At 49.3% G+C, this 20495-nt stretch overlaps 2 protein-coding genes across 5 annotated transcripts in view; one reads left to right on the plus strand and one right to left on the minus strand.

Annotated features, from left to right (window-relative positions):
• The window catches only part of CIT (citron rho-interacting serine/threonine kinase), a gene marked incomplete at both ends in the record, with an annotated part of 168460 nt that extends 167252 nt beyond the window's left edge, over positions 1-1208 (plus strand). The window contains 2 exon segments of the mRNA XM_082667324.1: positions 15-315; positions 1185-1208. Coding sequence (XP_082523450.1) covers positions 15-315; positions 1185-1208 — 325 coding nt within the window.
• Positions 403-19681, minus strand: PRKAB1 (protein kinase AMP-activated non-catalytic subunit beta 1). Of its 4 annotated transcripts, XR_014297500.1 has the most exons (12): positions 19271-19681; positions 16549-16712; positions 15260-15353; positions 14884-14998; positions 12665-12798; positions 11083-11151; positions 9337-10832; positions 6701-6872; positions 2060-2271; positions 1030-1121; positions 757-940; positions 403-540 (listed from the first exon to the last, which is right to left on the minus strand). XR_014297500.1 is itself a non-coding variant. In XM_082667325.1 (7 exons), the coding sequence occupies exons 1-7, from the start codon at positions 19427-19429 to the stop codon at positions 10755-10757; spliced, it is 813 nt and encodes a 270-aa protein (XP_082523451.1). In that variant the 5' UTR covers positions 19430-19681; the 3' UTR covers positions 9240-10754. The 4 variants fall into 4 exon arrangements, 1 of the variants encoding a protein (XP_082523451.1); XR_014297499.1 differs by lacking the exon at positions 2060-2271; XR_014297501.1 differs by lacking the exons at positions 403-540; positions 757-940; positions 1030-1121; positions 2060-2271; positions 6701-6872 and adding an exon at positions 9172-9264 and having other exon boundaries at positions 9361-10832.
• Between the last annotated feature and the right edge of the window lie 814 nt (positions 19682-20495).

The following is a 20495-nucleotide window of genomic DNA, read 5'->3' on the forward strand; positions in this document are numbered from 1 at the left end:
TCCCATTATCGCAGCCCCAACAAGCGAGGCCCGCCGACGTACAACGAGCACATCACTAAGCGCGTGGCCTCCAGCCCGGCGCCCCCTGAAGGCCCCAGCCACCCGCGAGAGCCCGGCACGCCCCACCGCTACCGCGAGGGGCGGACAGAGCTGCGCAGGGACAAGTCTCCGGGCCGCCCCCTGGAGCGGGAGAAGTCCCCCGGCCGGATGCTCAGCACGCGCAGGGAGCGCTCCCCTGGGAGGCTGTTTGAGGACGGCAGCAGGGGCCGGCTGCCCGTGGGAGCCGTGAGGACCCCGCTGTCCCAGGTCAACAAGGTGAGTGAGGTGCCCTCCTCATCCCCGAGGGGCCACTGTTGTAGGGAAGGGGCACCGCTACTGTACTTCGGAGTCTGCGGGACTTAAGCTTAGGAAGAGAACGTCTTAAGAAGGGGCTTCCTGCTGCACAGATGGATAATGTGTGCGCCTCAAACCGTAACAGCTGCCAGGGCTATGGCGTTCCCTTTCCGGAGGCAGCCAGCGCGCAGTTTCTAGAGAGCCTCTCTGCATACAAACAAATACAGATGTGTAGTCACCCTTCTTAAACACAGGTGATATGATAACATGCTATTCAAAAGGTTTGATGCCTTACTTTTTCAAACAAACACATATACATCAACAGTTTCTCTGGAAGGCTACACCGAACTGGTAACAGTGGTTGCCTTCTAGAAGAACTCCAAACCTTTCAAAATTTTTAAATCACGTGCATGTATTTATTACCTTGTAATTTTTAGGTTAGCAACTGAGAAGATGGAGGGATGTGCCGAAGACTAGGGGCCCCCCAAGTGCACGGGGAGGCTCCAGAGCATGGTGTCTCCTCAGCAGGCCAGCCGGTTCCAGGGGCCAGTTTTCTGGATTGCACTCTCCTGCTGCCATCCGCAGCTCACTGTTGGCACCCCTGCCGCTACAGGGAGGGGGGAAAAGCCGTTTAAATGCTTTTCCTTATCTCCTCTGATTTATGGATAAAATGGGGTGCATAACAGAAGTACTTACGTAGTGTTGGGGACTCTGCGGTGAGTTCCGCAAGCTCGGCTCACGGCAGGAAGGCGAGGCCTCGTGCTCCTGCACACCCCAGTCTAGGCTTCCTGTTTGCAAAGTGAGCACAGCGATTTCTGACCTCTGATGGCAAAACCCCCTCCTCCTCCTAGGTCTGGGACCAGTCTTCAGTATAAATCTCAGCCAGAAAACCCAACTCCTCTTGAACTGCAGGAAAACACCAACCGCACTATGGAACGCTGCTGAAGGGGGGACCCCAGTGCCCACGGCGCAGCTGGACCCAGACCCGCCTCAGCACGGACACCCTGCAGCCAGGAGGGGCGTGGGGCTCCTGGGAGCTGCCGGCACCCTCCTGCAGTCTACCCTCTTTGCACTTTGTTACTCTTTCAAAGCATTCATAAACTTTTGTACCTAGCTCTAGCCTGTACCCGTTCATCACAGGAAACCAACCGGGGGCTAACTACGATGTGGTTAGAATCCTAATAGCTACTTTAAGATCCTAAGGTTGGTTGGGTTTTTGTTTTCCTGTTTTATTTTTATTTATTTATTTTTTAAAGACAACAGACTTCTTAATAGATTTGAATAGCACCGTATTTCCTGTTGTAGTCATTTGTAGCAGGTCACACAATCAGGTCTTTACTACCGACATGTATCGTAGAAGAGCCCCTGCCACTGGCTAACCTCCCACGCTCACCTAGGTCCACTCTCCTTCCAGTCCATCCTCACAGATGGCCCTGTCTTACCCAGGGTGACATCTTAGCCAAATGTTTACCGTTCTCATTGCCTTTGATGGCCTTGACGACTTCCCCTCCCACCAGCTGCGAATGTACGGAGGCCATCGGGCCCGGCTCACAGGCAGTGACTTGGGGCCAAGGGGCCACGAGGAGCTCTTCCCTCCCTGCCCCTCAGCGTCACCCACCGGCCTGCTGTCTCCACTTTCCATGTAGCTCTGGCCAGGAAAGCATGCGACAGACCTGCTCTGAGCCCGGCACCAATGGGGGTCCAGGAGGGGGCCGGGGGCACTCACCTCCTGTCCTGATGGCGCACTCTCCCTGGCTCCCCGGGCTGGGAAGAGCGCCCCAGGAGTTCTGCATGGCGGTTCACTGCATGCGCTGCCCCCCGACCTGGCTGCCCCCTTGGGTTGCTCTGCCAATGCACTAGTTCCATCCCACAGCTCCCGCCGAACCAACACCCTCTGGGACTTGCCAACTCACCGGCCACAAGCTGCAGTCTGTAGCACTGAACAAACAAAAGCCAAACGCTCAAGCCTTACGACCAGAGAGGGATTTCAGCAACCACACCTCACACTTCCACAGCTCCCTGCCGACGCCCGCGCGGACAACTCTGCTCACACACGATCCACCAGGTTCTACCCCATGAAAACTGTGACTTCCCAAATGAGCCTCTCCCTAGGGCTAGACTAAGACCAGGAAGTTCGAGAAGGAAGCCGCAGCTCAACTCTCCCATCCCAGCCGGGTGGGGAAGCCCTCCTTAGGTGCCGTGCGGCTCACCCAGTTTCTCTCTCCCCTCCGGCGGTGCGAGGTTCCTGGCAACCGGTAAAGAACCAACTAGAGGCTTCGCAGTTGGCAAGCTAACTAGCGGCCTTATTTCTGCCTTTAATCTCCCACCAGGCCTCTCTTGCTTCTCCACACCTCAAACCACCAGGGCACATCGTAGGTAAGCTGACAGGTAGACCTGTTCCCACCGCAGCTGGCGAACGTGACCGCGTTTTAACCCCCGTGTCCACGGTTCAGCTCACTTTCCAGATTGCAACCTGGCCTGAGTCCCAGCTCCTTCCTGCTCGTCTCTTAACCGAAGTGCTTTCTTGTTTGAAACGCCCACGGCCCTTCCTCCACGTTGTCGCATCCTTGGCCAGTGTCATGCTGTCGTGTTCTAAGTGTTGCTTCGTCTTTGGGGTCACACTGCATCCCCTCCCTTCTCCAGGGCAGATCTGACTGAATGTTTGCTGAAGTTTCTGTCTCTTGGTCCACAAGTATTTGGAGAGGTCACTGGAAATTGGTGTTTCAGTTTTGGCATCTCATTTAGGATCTCCACGAGAAATGGGCTTCTTAGCCCTCAAAGTGTATATCGTGTGTCTCATTTGTGAAATGCTTCCTGCTATAGAACTAGCTCAAAGACTGTACATATTTACAAGAAACTTTATATTCGTAAAAAAAAAAGGAAATTGAATTGGTTTCTACTTTTTTATTGTAAAAGGTGCATTTTTCAACTCTTACTTTTGGTTTCAACGGTGGCAGTTGTGGACAGCCATCTTCACTGGAGTGCGGGGAGCTCCGTGTGACTACGGAGATGCCAGCAGGAAATATCGTAACACGAAACCGCAGTCAAAGCTTACTAGCATAAATAAGATTCTAGGTCCAAAAGTACAGGCTTTTGCTTCATTACCTTTTTTATTCAGAACGAGGAAAAGATCACAAGGAACGGTTCAAGATCCACCTTGAGAGGAATGAACTCTGTTGAACAAATAGTCAAATAAAGCAATGATCTAAAATGTTTGCCTTAGTGCAAGACCTCTTCTTTTCTTAAGGGAGCCCATAAAAACCCAAAGTATCGCCACTGTCAGCCTAAGCTTGGGAGCGTGGCATTGGGACCATCCTTCCTTTCAGGGGAGGCTTCTTCTGGGGGTGAGGGGTGGAGAGCCACACAGGGCTTAGAGCAAGCTGCTCTCCTGGAATCAAGAGACCAGCGACGTTCTCTTCCAGAAGTGCAATGTTGTCGAAGTTTGGTCATTCCTTCCAATGAACCATGAACTGGCTGTTAAGGTCACTTTATAGGACTGCAGAACTGGAAGGCTCCTCACGGCAGTCAGGCCACTTTGAAAGGATTACTGGAGAATGGACTACCCAGCTCTCCTATAATGCAGTTCATAACAAACCAACCAAAAAAACAGGTCACCTTTCAATTCCTCTCATCCATTAGGATAACGCCACCGGTTTTAATGATGTAGATTTCTGGAAGGAGGAATTCGGAGATCAAGGTAATTTAAAATGTAGACACTTGTCTTTTTAACTAAATGAATTTTTGTAGTCTGCAAGGTAAATTTTTCTAAGATGCTTTAGTTTTGTCAGTATAAACTTTGTTGAGCTAGACAAACACTGGTTTTGGCAAATGGTAATTTTCTCATGGTTCCTGTTGCTTTCAATTTTTATTTTCCAATGAAGTAATCTGACCACAGTCAAATTCTGACTTGCAGGGTCGCAGCCGACTTGCCCTGTGACAGGAGTCGTACTTGCGATTCTATTCTGTTCCTCCTTTCTCTTTTACCGCTGGGGATAAAAATCTGCCAACTCTAAGAAAGAAAATAATTTGGAAGATGAACAAGTCAAATGTTGGAACCTTTCTTTCCTTATAAAATTAGAAAAAGTCCACTGAATACCGCTTCAGTTACTGTCCTGAGGAATCTTGGCAGCCACGTAACACTTCAAAAGCATAAGTAAATGTGGTTTGGTTCCGAGAGGAATGTGCCAGAAAGGTTCTCTGGACCCTAAGCAAGGACCTCAAAGAAACAACAAATTACTCAGCCACACCATAAACTGAGGCCCAGCCGTCCATGCTATCCCTACCTCTTAAGCACAAAATTAGCCATCACATTTTCTGCTCTTACAACTTAATTTTCACGAGACTGAAGCAGCAGCTTGCAAAGCAAATTCATAACTGAAATTAGGATTTGGAGACTTAGGCCAAAAAGGGATGATGTGCTTAACAGGACCGACCAGCTAGTTTGTCTTCAGAATTGGGCCTCTTGAACGTGATTTGCTTTGGAAAATATTCATGCAGGTTTAAGTCTAAAGCAATAATGCTAGGCCCACAGGGGTGGGACCAGCTAAGCTTTTGGTCTCACAATACAACAGACTGGCCTGCTCCAGTGGTTCTAAACTAGGGGTGACTTGGCTCCCTTCCCTTGAGGACACTTGACAATATCTGGAGACATTTTTGGTTGTCACAACTGATGGTACTACTGGCACCTCATGGGTAGAGGCCAGGGCTGCTGCTGAACACCCTGCAAGGCACAGGGTGGCCCACATGCCCACCCTCCACAAAAAGCTACCAGGCCCCAAGTGTCAATAGTGCTGAGGCTGAGGAAGCTCGGCCTGTTCCAGTCCGATTTCTTTCTTGGCAGTTTAAATATTGCTCATGATGCCAAAAGCATGGAGACGTGGCTCTAGGCACAGTGTTTATATGAGAAGTGTTTCATCAGTCGCCTAGTCAAACGCTGAGGCTTTTATCTTCCGAAGCCGGGAGGGCAGGGCCGTGGACACCTGGAACTGCACAGATGGCCTGGCTTTCTCCCGAGTAACGGAACTCCTGTTTGCCCTGGAGGGGTCGTTAGAGGTAAAGAACTCTGGAAATGACTTTACTGCTATACACAACTCAGCCTGTCCTTTCAGAGAACCACAAAAAGGGAAAATAAAGTCGATCCAGGGTACACACAACTGGAGCTGTCTCTTGTTCTCACTTGCTGTTGAGTCTTGCAGATGAAATGGGTGAATGCACTCCTGGCAGGTAAAGAAGGCTGGCATCCTCACCCAGGCTCAGGCCCTCTGGCTGTCTTTAGGACAAAAAAAGACGAGGCAGTTGTGGGAGCTGAGCTCAGTGGCTGATCCCAGAGGCAGAGCACTGGTTCTCCAAGGGTCTGACTCACAGCAGTGGTCACTCTTAGGAAGGCCCTTGTCGATGTTTTTACAATTAATTGGAATGACCTGTACATACGTTTGTAGCTTACTGTTTTCTCCTGAAGACAATTATAATTGGCATCCCAGGGTAGAAGGCTCTAGCTTCTTTTCTCCACTAATTTGCTGATCAGGTGAGGTGCTAAAAAGCTGGATGGAGGGTTGAGTGGCCCAGAGACTTGGGTCTTCATCAGTGCACTCAAACTGTTTGTAAACACTGGTGGAGGGTCATGTATCAGGAGAATTGAGTTCACGCTCAGAAATGAAATCATGCTCATCTAGAAGTAACTGAGTTAACCAAAATGAAATGTTGCTTTTCCCTAAAATGGTTGAGTCTCTGACGTTAGCCATGCATGGCATCACTTTGGTGTTCTGTGTTTTCCCATCTTGGCCCTTGGCATCTTGGAGGTTTCCTAACTGAGCTTACAGTGGCACTTTTTCCTTTTCTGGCCCTTGACTTCCTGTCTGTGGCCATATCCCATTCATGGTGTAAAAGCTTTGTGGCTCCCAATGTGAAATGAAAGGAGCCCTAGGAATCATTTAGTGCTAATCCAACCCCTTCCATTTTTCAGGAGAGGAAACTGGGCTAAGAGAGGTCATGTGATTTGCCCAAGGTCACACAGCTACTCAGGCACTGAACTGGATGACATCCCTAATCTCAGTCCAGTGTCCACACTCCGGGACAGCGGATGGTGGGGGGGAACGGCCAACTCTAACATGAAGCCAGGCTTTGACCAGAGGGAAGGAAAAGACCTTGCCTGGGTCCTTTGATCTTTGGTTTCAACATGCTGACATATGGTTGTTTACCTTGCAATACTACTTTACCCACTAGTAATTTAAAGACCTTACCTTTGGCTCCATAAATTCATTTGTATATACATTTCTGGAGGAAAAAAATATCTTCATTCAAAAGCAATTTCAGTTACACTTTAACCAACCATGTAACCAGTCCTCACCCATAATAGAGAAAGCATTACCTGGGTCATAGGACACCTCAGTGTGGCTTTGCTCCTGTGATTTGGACCAAACAGGGTCTCCTGTTCCATATCCATGAAATAATCTCCATTACTTTTAGCTTCTTGGGTATAGAGACTTTCACCTAGGTCTGTTAGCAGTCTTCTGGACCACGGGGGACTTCCTTTTGTGTTGCTTTTTAAAGAAAATGAAGTCTTTTAGACACACGAACAGCTGTGGAGAATGCTGACACCCACATCCCAGGGTTCTGTGGTTTTGGCTACATTTCCCCACCCTAGCAGTTACTGCACTGGGAGTCCCCCGTGGCCCCAGGGCGTCCCCCGTGGCCCCAGGGCTGCAGAGGACTCTTACTGGGTTTACTGGCTCCAAATTAGTTTTTACACTGGATTTTTGGCTTGGCTTTATCTGAACTTTGTGAGCAGAGCTGATCTGCAGGTGAGATTTTCCAACATGATGTTTCCCCCTGCAGCCTGGGGCTGATGACTCCCTCTGAGCCCTGACTCAGGCCAGCAGCCAGATTCTCTAACTCCTCTTACAGAAAAGGCAGTGCTTTTCTGGGCCAACTCATGAAGCGGGCTTCCTATCCAGGTGAGGGTGTCAAACCCTGGTCCTGGAGGCCTATGACTGGGTCCTACCCCCCCACCCCACCCTCTGAGTCGCCACCATGGGGCCAGGGGCCACGCTCACAGCTCACCAACACAGCAACGGTTTCTTCAATTCTGGTACTTCAATATATCCCTTTTATACTTTTGAGCTTAGCTATGTATTTTCAATTATACTTCAAAAATATTTGATCCACAAAAATAAACTCAAAATGGCTTAAAGACCCATGTAAGACACGACACCGTAAAACGCCTAGGAGAGAACACAGGCGGGACGCGCTGACAGAAATCACAGCAGTATTTTCAGTCTCCCAAGGCAAAAGAAATAAAAGCAAAAATAAACAAATGGGACCTCATTAAACGTAAACTTTTTGCCCAGCAAAGGAAACCATCAACAAAATGAAGACAACCTACAAAATGGGAGAAAATATTTGCAAATGATGCAACCAACAAGGAGTTAATTTCCAAAATATACAAACAACTCATACAACCCAATACCAAAAAAACAACCCAATCAAAAACTAGGCAGAGGACTTGAACAGACATTTTTTCCAAAGATGACACAAGCAAAGATGCTCAACATCGCTAATTATCAGAGAAATGCAAATCCAAACCACAATGAGGTAATACCTCACACAGGTCAGACTGGCTATCATCAGAGTCTACAAATAACAAATGCTAGAGAGGGTGTGGAACAAAGGGAACCCTCCTGCACGGCTGGTGGGAAGGTAAATTGGTGCAGCCACTGTGGAGAACAGTATGGAGGCTCCTCAAAAACACCTAAGAATAGAACTACCACATGATCCAGCAATTTCACTCCTGGGTATATATCCAGAAAAAAATGAAAACACTAATTTGAAAAGATACACGTACCCCATGTTCACAGCAGCCCTACTTACAATAGCCAAGACATGAAAGCAACCCAGGTGTCCATCAACAGACGACTGACTTAAGATGTGGTGTGTATACACATACACACACACACACACACACACTGGAATATTACTCAGCCATAAAAATAAATGTTGTCATTTGCAGCACCGTGGATGGACCTAGAAAATATTATGCTTAGTGAAATTAAGTCAGAGAACATAAATACTATACGCTATCACTCATCTGTGGAATCTAAAAATAATACAAATGTATACACAAAACAGAAACAGACAGATACAGAAAATAAAATTATGGTTACCAAAGGGGAAAGGGAGGGGAGGGACAAATTAGGGGCACAGGATTAACAGATATAAACTACTATACATAAAATAGATAAGCAACAGGGATTTACTGCATAGTACAGGGAATCATACCCAGTATCTTATAATAACCTACAATGACACACAAGCTACAAAAAATAGTGACTCACTATGCTGTAGACCTGAACCTAACACAATACTGTAAAATCAACTATACTTCAATAATTTTTAAAAAATAGAAAAGTTTTGATTCAGTTTTGGATAGAGGATTTTTATGTATTTCCTTAGTCTACTTAAATAATCCCTCCAATTCCTAAATCTAGGGTTCCCACATCACTTGGGTTTTCAGAGTGAGACGGCTAATTACCCAGCTAGGAATGCCTTCTAAGCTTTCTCCACCTCAAGTGGACCAGATGACCTGAGGGGTTCCCCTTTCTCCCAAATTTATTTACGTTTCCTGATGCCTGGGAAGAAAAGGCTTATTACTAAAGGGACACTGTAACCTTCCATCTTTTTGGTAGAAGGGACAGAGGCCCTTTTAGCTGGTGAGAACAGCTGACTCCAGAACATCCTGGTGTCTTCCAAGAGGGCGTCATGATCCCAGGCTCCCCTGTGGTGCTTGTCAATGAGCAAGAAGCAGCAGGACCTCGGAGCGGGGATGCTGCCAACTTGCGCAAGCCAGGGGCCTTCACTGCTGCTTTTCCTCGGCTTCCCCTGTGGTCGAGCGGTTCCACGGGGCTCGATTTTACAGCCTCTTAACGGCCTTCTAATCTGCGTGCGGAATAGGTGGGTCAGAGAAAGGCCCTCAGCCCGGGAGGGAGCCGAGCTGCCCCGTCCACTCACCCCAGAGTGCCACAAGGATGGTACCATTTTCAATGTGTGCCAAGGCGGGAAAAAGACGGAAAAGCACTGCACTGAATAAAGCTCGGGGAGAGCTCCAGTCTCTTCTCCAAATGACTGCACGAAATCAAACCTTCCTCCAAGTGCACGTCTGTTATCTTTACAAAGCTTTATTGAAACCTGTACATCAAGGTGACAGTAATTCAGTGTTTTAGAAACAGTAACAAAAAAGGGTATCCCAGACCCAGGTTCGCCAAATAAATATGAGACACCAGGGATATGGTTCCTCCGTCTCCCAGCAGGAACAAAGCGCAGGACGACAGCTTCCACCGACCTGGGGACAGGAACCTTGCTAACGGGCATGTCTCCGGCATCTCCAAGCCGTGTGGAGAGGTTCGCTTTGGTCCAAAGGATGATTTCCTCACACAAATTCAGAAGGCTGCCGCAAGTTCTAATTTCCTTCCAGAAGAAGCAACAGCAATTGCTACAGCCTTCTTTGCTAAAGGAGGGACCAGAGGTCCCAAGCAAGGTGGCACAGGCTAGGGTAGGGTGCCTCTCCAAAATTTGCGTGCTAACACTGTCACCTCATTACGAATCGAATAAAAAGCTGGACAACCTTCCAGCTAGCGGTGGTCAGTCCGCAGGATCCTCCAGCTTAACGGAGATATCTGGCCATGGTTTTCCAAGTCTGTTCTGAGAACAGATTATTGCTCAGCACAGGTCACATGATCTATAGTCTAGTTGGGGTGATTTAAAAATTGCCCTAAGGCTGTACAGTCAGCCACCTCTGGTTAAAAAAAAATACTTAGTGCACGTAAGTGTAAGAAAGAATTGTAAAACTTCATCTGGAAATTAGACAGGTTCTAATTTCTATAGAAATTATGCCTCCCTGGAGCAGGGAATGGAAGACGATCTATTGCTCTGAATTCAGAGGACAGGCAGAGACCATACCATACTCGCCGTTAGGTCCACAGCCAGGCCTCAGCAGGGACAAGTCAAGACACACACACAAGATGAGAAATTCTGTGCGGCCTCGGTACCTGCTTCCCGGATTTCCACCAGCAAAGTGGCTCGGGTTCCTTTTTGGCTTAAGAAAAGTCTCCGTGACCAGTTCAGAGGATGTAAATTTAGACCTGCACCGTGGTGTGGGGTGCAGACCGTCTGCTCCCTCTCCCCCCTCAGCCTTGATGAGCCCCAGGGCTCACAGCCACCGGGTGCTAAGAGGACTGTTACAGACCGAGGCGCTCCAGGAGCTGCTGTGTCTGGAACAAACCTTCAAGTAGGAGTAGAGCGGGTACGAAATGTCTTCTAAAGAGCGTGAAATGGGAAATTTACAGTCCATCCTGTCTAGTGAAAAGCATGCACGCGTGGAGCCCGGTGGTGCACACTGCCCCCTGGGGCCCACGGCTGGCCCCAGCTCTTCATATGGGCTTGTATAACAAGGTGGTGACGTATTTTTTCTTGTACCGGTGGGTCGCGCTGAGCACCATCACTCCGTCCTGAGGAAGAGGCGGAAATCACCAAAGGCAGGACTAAGTCAGGAGGCTCAAAGTTTAGGGAGCGTGAGAATCATCAGGAGGCCTGAGTAAAGCAGGTTCCTGGGCCTCCCTTCGGAAGAGGAGCCTACGGGTCTGGGTCAGGTCCCGGAAGCCGCCCTTCAGGTAAGTCTCGATACTGCAGGTAGTGCCGTCGCTAGGGGGCCTCAGAGCACACTTGGAGAAACACAGTAAGTAACAAACACGTCCTTACCTTAATGGAAAGTGCATAGAGGTGGTTCAGCATGACGTGGTTGGGCTCAGGGAGCAAAGCTGGATCACACTGCGGGGGAGCAAAAGCAGACGTGTGCACTTCAGATTTGGAAGTCAAGATTCTCCCGTGTCTCACGGCACTGGATTTCAGAGGGAAGGAGGCAGGCTCTCAGGCCCCTTTCTTCCTTGTCAGGCAGTGAAAGGGCTTGTGCACGATGACTGGGTGGGCGAGGGGTCATGCCTGGTGCTCCAACTAAGGGGCGCTCTCGGGGTCTGCTGGGCGCACTGGTGTGCATCTCTGGCCAGGCTTCATCTAGATTGTGGGCCGTGGCTCTGTCCTCTCTTTGGAGGAGGGGCAGGAAGAAAGCCGTGCAGTGAAGGGGCTTTCAGAAAAAGCGGGAAGAAATGATCAATACTCAACGCTCCTGAGCAGTGTGTTGCAAACTCATGTCTCTGAGACTCAGACGGGGAGCCTGAAGAATGCACTGGATGACTGGGGGAGGGGAGAGGCGCTCTGACTCCGTAAGAGCTCACATACGAGGCAATGTTGCCACACCTTCCTATTTTTTCAGAGAAGCCAGAAATCCAGGTTTTTCTTTATTTTTCCCCCAACGTACACTCCCCAATTTTATAAATGCTAATTCAAAACAGAAAAAGCATCCAGTAAAAGCCGGCTCAGCTGTCAGATGTGTGCTTGGGGCGGGGCGGCCCCAATAACAGCGAGTTCCTGGGGGACACACCGTGACTGCTGCGGGGATGCCTGCACGTGTACACCTCCAGCCCCCTGCTCAGCACACGTGCACCCACTTCTGTGTGGCGTCTAGAGCAGCAGCAGTTACCTGATCACCCTGGAGCGTCTGCCTGTTAGGTGGTGGCCTGGACAAGGCTGAAGAACACCTGGACTCCCAAGAATTATGGCTACGCTGCACAGTCCAGAGCCGGGGAACCAGGCAGCTCAGGTCAAACAGGATGGAAAATCAAACGCGGGGAATAATGGGGTGCTCTTCAGGATTCAGCAGGAAGCACACTTCTTTTTATAAGTAATATCAATTTCCCAGAGGCAATGTGTGTTACCCACATACCCCAAATTTTGATCCATGAGCCCTGAGGTTTCTGAAAGCAATTTGGGGATTAAAACTAGATTCTGGAACTTCCCTGGCAGTTCAGTGGTTAAGACTTCGCGCTTCCACTGCAGTGGGTGTGGGTTCGATCCCTGGTTGGGAACTAAGATCCCACATTCCGAGCACGGCAAAACAAACAAACAAGATGCTAAAATCTGGGGGCCAGAGGAGGAATTCCACCATGCAGCTTACTGAGAAGAGGCGGTTATGTATTTTGTCCTGAAATTTGAGGTGGGAGTGGAACACAAGAGGAAGGGCTCAGAAAGGCTTTGTGGGATGGGGAGGCCCACTCTGGGAACATCTTGTGAGTAGCCCGTTCCCACGTCAGAGGGGGACCCCGGCAGTTAACACCGATGGGTGACACTGAACATTTTCAGTGCATCTGCCTTGCAAGATGTGCACCGAGGGGAGCAGCTGAACGTGACCGTGGAGGACGGTCTGGGCAGATGTCTGGTTACTCACAGAAATCCCTGTGTCCTTGTTCAGGATGACCTGGAGAAGATGTGGCGGGAGGATGGGTGGTGCTTTAAACCGCTCCTCTGGTTTCCAGACGTAAGGCTCCTGATGGTAGGGTCCTGGTGGGGAACTGGACAGCTCTGTTGGGAGATGGTGACAGGACATTTACTTGGAAAATTAGGAGTCCTGGGAATAGTCTCAATTTCTGGTGACATTTAGTTTTCCATGTCTCCTGTTCCCTCAGTACAGATTTATATTCTCTTGAAGGATATACTGGCCCCAAGGGGGAAGAGCAGAGGCAATGAGAAAACACTTCTGGAATTTGAGTGACAGGCATAAAACTCAAGTAGTGAATTCTGACGCTCTGGTGGCAGACAGCAGTCGTGGCAAAGCAGTGAGTCTGGGACCGAGTCGTGGGAAGCTGCTCACAGTGACCTGACCCTACAGAAACCGCAGGCCGATGCGGCCTCCTTGCTGCAGGCCGGGCTGGCAAGAACAGCACAGAAGCTCAAGGCTTCCAGTGAGGCTTATGCGGCTGGGCCCAAGTGAGGCGCGCCGGCAGCCAGAATAAAAGCGAAGATAAAGCAGCCTGTTCACACAGAGGCGCCGGCGCGTTTCAAAACTAAAACAACGAGAAGTTGAAGACCTGACCTCTAGAGGCTCTCTGCCTCCAGCGCTCTCCGGTTCCTCTTAAACTCATGCTGGAGTTTCCCCGTTATACAGATACAGTAAGAAGCTTCTAGAAGTGCAGTGCTCCGTAAGCTTCAAAGCTGCTCACTCAGTGACATCTGGCCAGCTGGCGGGGACTGAGCTGTGATCCAAAGGACACCTGGGATGTGTCTGGCCGCCGAGACTCGTGCTGTCCCCGTAAAGCTGAGATGGCTTGGCTCCGCCAATTCCTTCCACGTCATTCTCTAGGGGACAGACTCCCTTCACACAACCCAGCCCTACCACAGCAGGAAACTGAGAAAGGCATTCAGTGCAGAAAACTGAGCCTTTAGGAGTCAATATGTATTTTGAGAAAGGGAGTGTCTACGTATGAGAAGAGTATGGAGAGCCTGAAGTTGGTTTGCCAGCAGTGAGGCGTCAGCCTCCTTTCCCCAGGCAACCTCTGCTGCACAATCTTGACTAAAAGCTTTGGACTGTGGCGTAAAATTTCACTTATCAGCAAGTAAGGGCTATCTGGGCATTTCCCCCACCCCCCAATTCCCACCTGTCTGAATAAAACAGAAATGACTTCTCTAAAAGACCAGTTAGCTATCCAGAGCAGAGAATGCTATTTTTGGATTTCCAATTCCTGCTCAATAACATGTCTTGCCAGCCGCGTGGTCCACCTGCCAGTGTGAGTTCTGAGCTGATAAAGAGTTAAGAGATCCTGGGGGCAGGACCTCCAGGCCCAGGCAGGCGACAATGAAGAATCATCCTGTGAACTGAACCCGTTTTCCTAGACGGTCAGGCACAGTCCCGGGGAACCTTCACTGCTTCCCATAGGGGTCCTGGGACGGTTTGAGGCCCTGCAAGAAGGGGCAGTGCAGCTGGTGTGAACACTGTCCATGCCAACGCATCCTTCTCCCTGCGTAGCACATACTGTTTCCAAGCAGTTTCTTCCTGTGGGTTTGGATGCAAGGCAATTTACTGAAAGTTCGATGATCGGATGACTCTTGGAAGATGGGAGAGTTTTACTAGGACCATACTGAGCAGGTTGTGCTGTGTAGCCTGTTCTGTGGTGAGCCTTACCCCCCCCCCCCCCCCCCCCCCGCCAAGAAGGGATTCTGACAAGGTGCTCATGGACCACGCAAATGATGCCAAGGTCACTGAGGGGTCAGTTTATCACCTGTCGGGCTGAAACTCTCCAGGTGCCCCGAGCAGGCTGGCTTCCCCAGTGCTGGCCCCTCACCGACCCAATGCAACTCTCTAGGGCCTCTTGGGCCTGCCTTGGCACAAGACCAAGCTCTGGTTCCGTTTCCAGTGTCTGCTCTCTGTGGCCAAGCAGACCTATGGAATCCTGGAGATGACCCAAAAAGTGACTTACGGGTCCCTCAGAGCTAGATTTTAGCAACCTGACCTGACACAGAGTTAGGAATTAGTTTTGTGGCTCTTTGGGGAGATACGGACACCCACCGATTGGGCGGCTCCCACTCAAGAGCGAGAGGCAAGAGAAACAAGGTATTTCTAATCTATACAGCCCCCACCGGCACACACGTGGTAAAAATAACTGCTCATACCAGACACGTCGGAGCACTTTTGGGAATCCACCATTAAAGCATCAAATACTTCAAAGTCAGTTTTCTTCACTTGAATGATGTTGTTTACTGTGCCAAGCTGGCTGGTCACTATCGGCTGGGAAGAGACAGACAGGCAGAAATCACAATGTGGACGGTCTCTAGAGGTGTCTTTAGAGGATCCAGCAGCCCTGCTGGAAGGTCTCATCTCCTGGCTGGCCCACCTGCTCATCTCAGTCAAGGATGCCAGTAGGCCGACAAGGAGCGCTGCTATCTAGCTCGGCCACGCACAGGGACTTCGACCAGCAGGACAAAGGGACCTGGCAACTTGTCTGGATTGTGGGGGCGGCCAGAGGACCAAGGGCGGGAGGAAGGGTACCTCAGAAGGGTCGTGTGTCCACTGACCATCCACGAAGAACTTGTACTGATGCTCTCCTTCCGGCAGGTCCAGGATGGCTACAAAGTTATTGTGGCTGCAAGAAAAAGGGAAGCAGACGATGTTAGCGGGGTGGGCTGCCCTCTTAGCTGACTTGCAAAACCAGCCACGGAACAAAACAAAACTTCCACGTAAAATCAAGGGTTCAGCTGCACGAGAAATAAACATTTTTCACCAATTTAGACAATTCAGTATAATGATCTCAATCTAGAAAGGCTACCAGGAAGCGGCATCGTAAGAGGTTTCCTGGAAAACTCGCTTTGCTCAAACCCCAGGAGTCCACATTCCTACCATCAAAAGGTCAACGAACAGTCATTCGTCCTCAACTTGTGTGCAAAATAACACCTGGCAGCCTGGATGCCAAGGAGGATGGCAGCACAAGATAAACAGCAAGCCGCCCGCCAAGTTTTACCCTTTGCTAGCTTGCCTAGCTCAGGACAGGGGATCAATTTCACAGGATGTACCAACAGTTCCCTAAAGCAACTCGTATAACTACTAAAGAAAAGGGTTCCACGAAACCTCTCTCATTTGATTGTTTTGTTTTTCCGACCAGCATGCCTTGTAACTGGGCTGAGTGGCTCCCTCCTACACCAACTGGACCCCTGGAAAAGCAGGCAGCTCCTTATCAAGAACCAGCCCTGGCCCAGCAGGGCACGATTTCTTCCTTTGTTTCATCAAGAGGACTTACTCGTGAAGATGCTTTTCCACTGACAATCTGAGACAGCCGTCCATGCTAGGGTGTCTGAGCAAGTGTTTGGCTATAGTCGTGCTAATGGCGCCTACATAATGTGTACCTTTCAAACAAAAGTGATACAGAGTCCAAGTTAGAAGGAAGCTCGGAGATCATCTGGTCCAACGTTCCCTTCTCACAGAGAGGAACACAGAGGCTCAGCTCAGCCAACAAGGACTCAAACCCCGCTCTGTCCACAGCGCTAGGAATAGAGTTCTCTTTCTGAAAACAGTCCTGCTGAACAGACGCAAAGCTAGAATATCTGAAGTGCAAGGTGTCTGTGAAACGGAAATGCTCATAACTGTGCAACGTTTTCTTCTAAGTGTGCTCTAAACCTAGCACGACTCCTTGGTGTGTGAGACTTGAACCCTGTGAATAATTAAGCACAACTATTTTTCCATTCAGCATCAACTTTATAAAAACATCCTCTTCTATTCACCCACAGGAGTAACCAGAGTAGCCCTGGGTTAAGACAAGTCGATGAACACACCCAGGCGATTACCTTCTCGTGAGGGGAAGTTTACTCCAATTGTTGAAGGACCCAGATAAGTAAACTTCCTTTCCGCCCCCCGTCCATCGAAACACAGTTGGCCGAGCCTGGGCAGGAGCTTTGTCGTTCACTTCCAGATCGTGCTGCCAGGCCAGGAACTCCTCCTTCTCCGGAGCCTGGAAGCAGAGCGCTTGACTCAGGAACAGGAAGCCATTAGTGAGCTCCCTGCAAGAGACAATTACCCTCATACTGACAATTCATTCTAAAGACGCAGCTGTCGCTACCCAGGTTCATATTCCAGCTCGTTAACTCACTTGCAAAATGGAGATGATAAAAGCACCTATTTCTTAAGGTTATTGTGCAGGCTGAGTGAGGCAAGACAGCCCATGTAGAAAGCTCTGCATAGTGTCGGACCCAGAGTAGGCGCTTCGTAATTATTAGCTACTGTTACTGCTGTTATTTAGGAGGTCGTCGTCAAAATTCTAGAAGTTATAAAGCTCACTTGCAAGAAGGCAGTGAATGAATTTGAGATTAGCTTAATAAATGTCATTCTCCTCCCTTAATTAAGCAAGATTTGAAGTACATGAAAAATTACTAGGGACAATTCCAGAGCTGTCAACTTGAAAACTGGCAAGCCCAGGTGCTGAGGAAGGCAAAAGCTAATCACTGAGTGCTGTCCAGGCACCAGGGAGAAAAAGATAAGACAAAGACTGACGTTCATTACAGTAAACAGTAACTTATGTGGGCAGCGCTGTATAAAGGAGGTGTTCCGGGACGAGAGACAAAAAACACATCTGACTCTGGGTGTGGTTTTGGATCTCTTACATTTTTCCTGGTCAGAAGCCAAAGAGCAGGAGTTCTAGGCTGTGATAGACTCTTAAAAGGTCTGGAGCAGGTTTCGAGCACCTTCAATTCAAATACTGACCTGAGCTCATTTAAAAGATACCTGCATTTCTGTGACCTTTAACAAAATTTACAGATTAAAGAACAACAGACTGCAATCTCTTTCCACTGAGGGTGTGATAACTAGCCTCAGGCAAAATGGTGAGCAAGTGTAGTTAAAAGAATTCACGACTTGTTTTTTGTATCCGAGCATTCAATCCAGTGTGTCTGCTACATCATTTCAGTAACTTCTGTGGAAATGATAATGGAAATTATTTAAATCATTCTCTACAGATCATCTGTATGCTAAACATTTCTTATAAGAGTTTTAAAACAAAAGAATATTTCTTAAAGAAAGTAGCTTGATTATTAGGGTATCTTAAATGGCTGCCCTTGGGCCAAAATTATTTCTAGGGGAAGAGATGTCAAATCATTGGATAAACAGGATTCCAAAGTTCACTTTGCACACAGCTTCAGGAATGCAACGAATTCAGAAAGCAAGATGAAATCACAGGCTGGAGGGCCAAGTAAAAGCAGACTCTTTAGGGGTTTCCCTGGTGGCGCAGTGGTTGAGGGTCCGCCTGCTGATGCAGGGGACGCGGGTTCGTGCCCCGGTCCGGGAAGATCCCACATGCCACGGAGCGGCTGGGCCCGTGAGCGATGGCCGCTGAGCCTGCGCGTCCGGAGCCTGTGCTCCGCAACGGGAGAGGCCACAGCAGTGGGAGAGGCCACAGCAGTGGGAGAGGCCACAGCAGTGAGAGGCCCGCGCACTACCCAAAAAAAAAAAAAAAAGGCAGACTCTTTATAGGTTAGCCTCAAAGCCAAGATTCAGGTGAGGATATAAGATAATAATGCGATCACCGAAGCCAGCATCTGAGGGAAAATGAGTACAGCTGGGATGAGTTGCCAATTAGCCTAATGGGCAATGATGATTAATAGGCAACTAGATACTAACAGAATGTGTGTCGGAGGGGGAAGAGGTGCTTGTCATCTTTCCTAAACCTACTTGTTGCAGTGCCCTTTAAGTATTTAGTTGTTCATTTCTTTAGGATATACCACATACGTATCAGCTGGCAGAATCACTAAGTATTCTTGGACCGGGCTCTGCCCCTAGAAACTGACCACAGCAGGTGGTTAGCAGGAAAAGTGGCTGAAGCAGGAATGGAGAACCTGTCTTTAGAGTTTTTAATGAGTTAAAGCAGACCGCAGCAGGCCGGCCAAATCTGGCCTGCAAAAATGTTTGCTTTGGCCTGTTTAAAATATTAAGTCATATATAAACAATAGGAGAGAGAAGCCGAGCAGCTGGCTGCCTCCTTCAGACTGATGTTTCACTTACTCACTGACCTCCGGAAGTCAAATTACTTTTCTATGCTTGCTCTAAAGGGTGAACCACAACTTTTCAGCAGAACTAAAGACCTCTGGCAGCTGCAGTCAGCTGTTCGACTCTACGTTCACCTTACACATGTTCTGGTTTATCTCCAAAACTGAAAGTTAACTGCAAAACTATTACAAAAAGCGCCAGTCTGCGTAAAGGTGGTGGAAGATTTCTCAGAGCTGTGAAATTAATCATACCTAAGAGAAAAGCAGAGACTGGGACTCAATTACTGCTAGAGCCACGATCTTAATTAATTAAGAATTTGAACCTGTCTCAGAGCTGCCTCTTCCTTAATGATGTTAAACGAAGTGAATTCCTCCTCCCTCAGGGTGACTTTCTCATATCGGTAATTAGACACAGGTTCCTGAGCTGCTAAGAGGATTCTCCCACTTCTGATGATTAGAGGGGATACGAGGGGAAGGCTCTAGGAGATTTCAACATTAGTCAAGGGGAATCAGATTCCCACACCCCCATTACCTTGATTTCCTCGGAGTGGAAGAGGTCAGCGTCCTCGGGGCTGTCCATCAGGATCTTGGGCCTGTCCCCATCCTTGGAGCCCCCCGAGCTGTCCCCTCGGGGCGTCTTGTGGCCGCCCTGCCGGTCCAGCGCAGCGCGCTCGCTGCTCGTGTTGCCCATGGCGGAGGTAGCCGGACAGGGGGCCTCACTCCAAGGGAGGAACAAGTGACTCCCGGTACCTCCACCAGGACCCTAGGAAGGAGTCGGAGCACCGGGCACCACACCCCTCAGGCTAGGATACGGGGTCGGGATCCGGCTTGGGCCGGGTAGCAGGGCTGCCGAGGTCTCACAAATGCGCTTTACCTGCTGCTCAGGCCGCCGCAGACCGAACACACCGAGCGCTAGGAAAACTCGACTCTCTCCCAAGAACTCCCCCACGTCTTAACAACTTCCGCTTCCGACACTTGCGCAAAGCGACCCAACCCACAGGGTTGGGAGTGGTTGCGGCGGGAGAAGCGCGCGAGGCGAACTTGACCTCACTTCCGCTTCCGGTCCAGGTCAGCGCGTTGGCAAGCACCCAGATGGTCCCGGCGGGCTCCGGAAGGCGCAGTCGCAGTTGGCCGCTCCGGCCGGTCCAGGACGTGGCTGCTGAGGGCCAGCAGGGGACGCAGAAGCGCGCAGGCCATCTGGGCCGCCCTCCTCGCTCTGGGATGAGCTATGGTGTTAGTTATCTCGGTTACTTTTGCCCACTTCCAGTTGATTCTACACTTTACAGCCAAAGGGGTCGTTCTAAAGGGCAAATCTAATTAAGACTCCTTAAAGCCCTTTAATGCGCTAGCTTTCACGCCTTTGAGTGCCTTAGAATCACGTGGAGTGCCTGTTTAAAATGCAGATTCACCTGCCCCTAATCCCCAGAAATTATGATTCCAAAGCTCTGGCGTGGGGTCTGCAGTTTAATAAGCACTCCAGGTGATTCTTATGCAGACAGTCTTGCAGGTGTTTGAGAAAATGACAGACCATTAAACTCTCTGGAAACTTCTCACGTCTAGTAGCTTGGGGGTTGTAAAATGCTGGAATTATTCGTGTATTTTCAAAAAATTGAGTGCACAGCCTTTTGACAGGTAACTTTGCAAGCTATTTTAAAATCACTTCGAACACATAATTCTGCATAAAATGCATTTATTAGCGTTTGTCATTTACTGTGGCCAGTGCTTCAGCAAGAAGTGTGTACACATGTGGTGCTAAA

Source organism: Grampus griseus, assembly GCF_964374135.1.
Source record: "Grampus griseus genome assembly, chromosome: 12".
NCBI classification, from domain to species: domain Eukaryota; kingdom Metazoa; phylum Chordata; class Mammalia; order Artiodactyla; family Delphinidae; genus Grampus; species Grampus griseus.